Source organism: Buceros rhinoceros, unplaced genomic scaffold (assembly GCF_000710305.1).
Source record: "Buceros rhinoceros silvestris isolate BGI_N320 unplaced genomic scaffold, ASM71030v1 scaffold7238, whole genome shotgun sequence".
Taxonomy (NCBI): Eukaryota; Metazoa; Chordata; class Aves; order Bucerotiformes; family Bucerotidae; genus Buceros; species Buceros rhinoceros.
Genome location: NW_010428540.1, coordinates 22,127 through 22,541, shown reverse-complemented (window position 1 = coordinate 22,541; position 415 = coordinate 22,127). Strand labels below are relative to the sequence as shown.

Genomic DNA, 415 nt, shown 5'->3' with positions numbered 1-415 from the left:
TTCAGTTTGAAGGGAAACGGCATCTGAAACAGCTTTTTGAGGCTGTGCTGTGCCATGTCCTTGCACTTCTCCTCACCACTTGGACCATCTGCTGCTTGTCCGGGCCTGTGCAGCAGCGGGACTGGAGAGGATGGGGCTGAAGGGTGGGTGGGATCACTCACCACAGCCTCCTGGGGCCCAGGCTGAGTGAGTTAGAGGCAGATTCCAGAGATGTGTGACAATGTTGGGACTCTTGCCCTGTTCTCAGCTCCCATGTGACAATAGGTGACATTTGCCTATCCAGACAGTTCATGCTCTTTGCTTTGTTGCATGTTCCAGGTTGGGGCAGATGGTTTGATGAAGCTGAGTGGCTCCGCACTCAACAACGAGTTCTTCACCTCGGCTGCCCAGGGCTGGAAGGAGAGGTTGTCGGAAG

The 415-nt window shown here is 54.7% G+C and overlaps 1 protein-coding gene across 1 annotated transcript in view; it reads left to right on the top strand.

Moving 5' to 3' along the window:
* ASXL2 (additional sex combs like transcriptional regulator 2) overlaps window positions 1-415 on the top strand; it is a gene marked incomplete at its 5' end in the record, with an annotated part of 51,257 nt that overhangs the window by 42,026 nt on the left and 8,816 nt on the right. Inside the window, one exon of the mRNA XM_010142315.1 lies at window positions 319-413. Within this exon, the coding sequence (XP_010140617.1) occupies window positions 319-413 (95 nt within the window). The remainder of the gene's footprint in view (window positions 1-318; window positions 414-415) is intronic.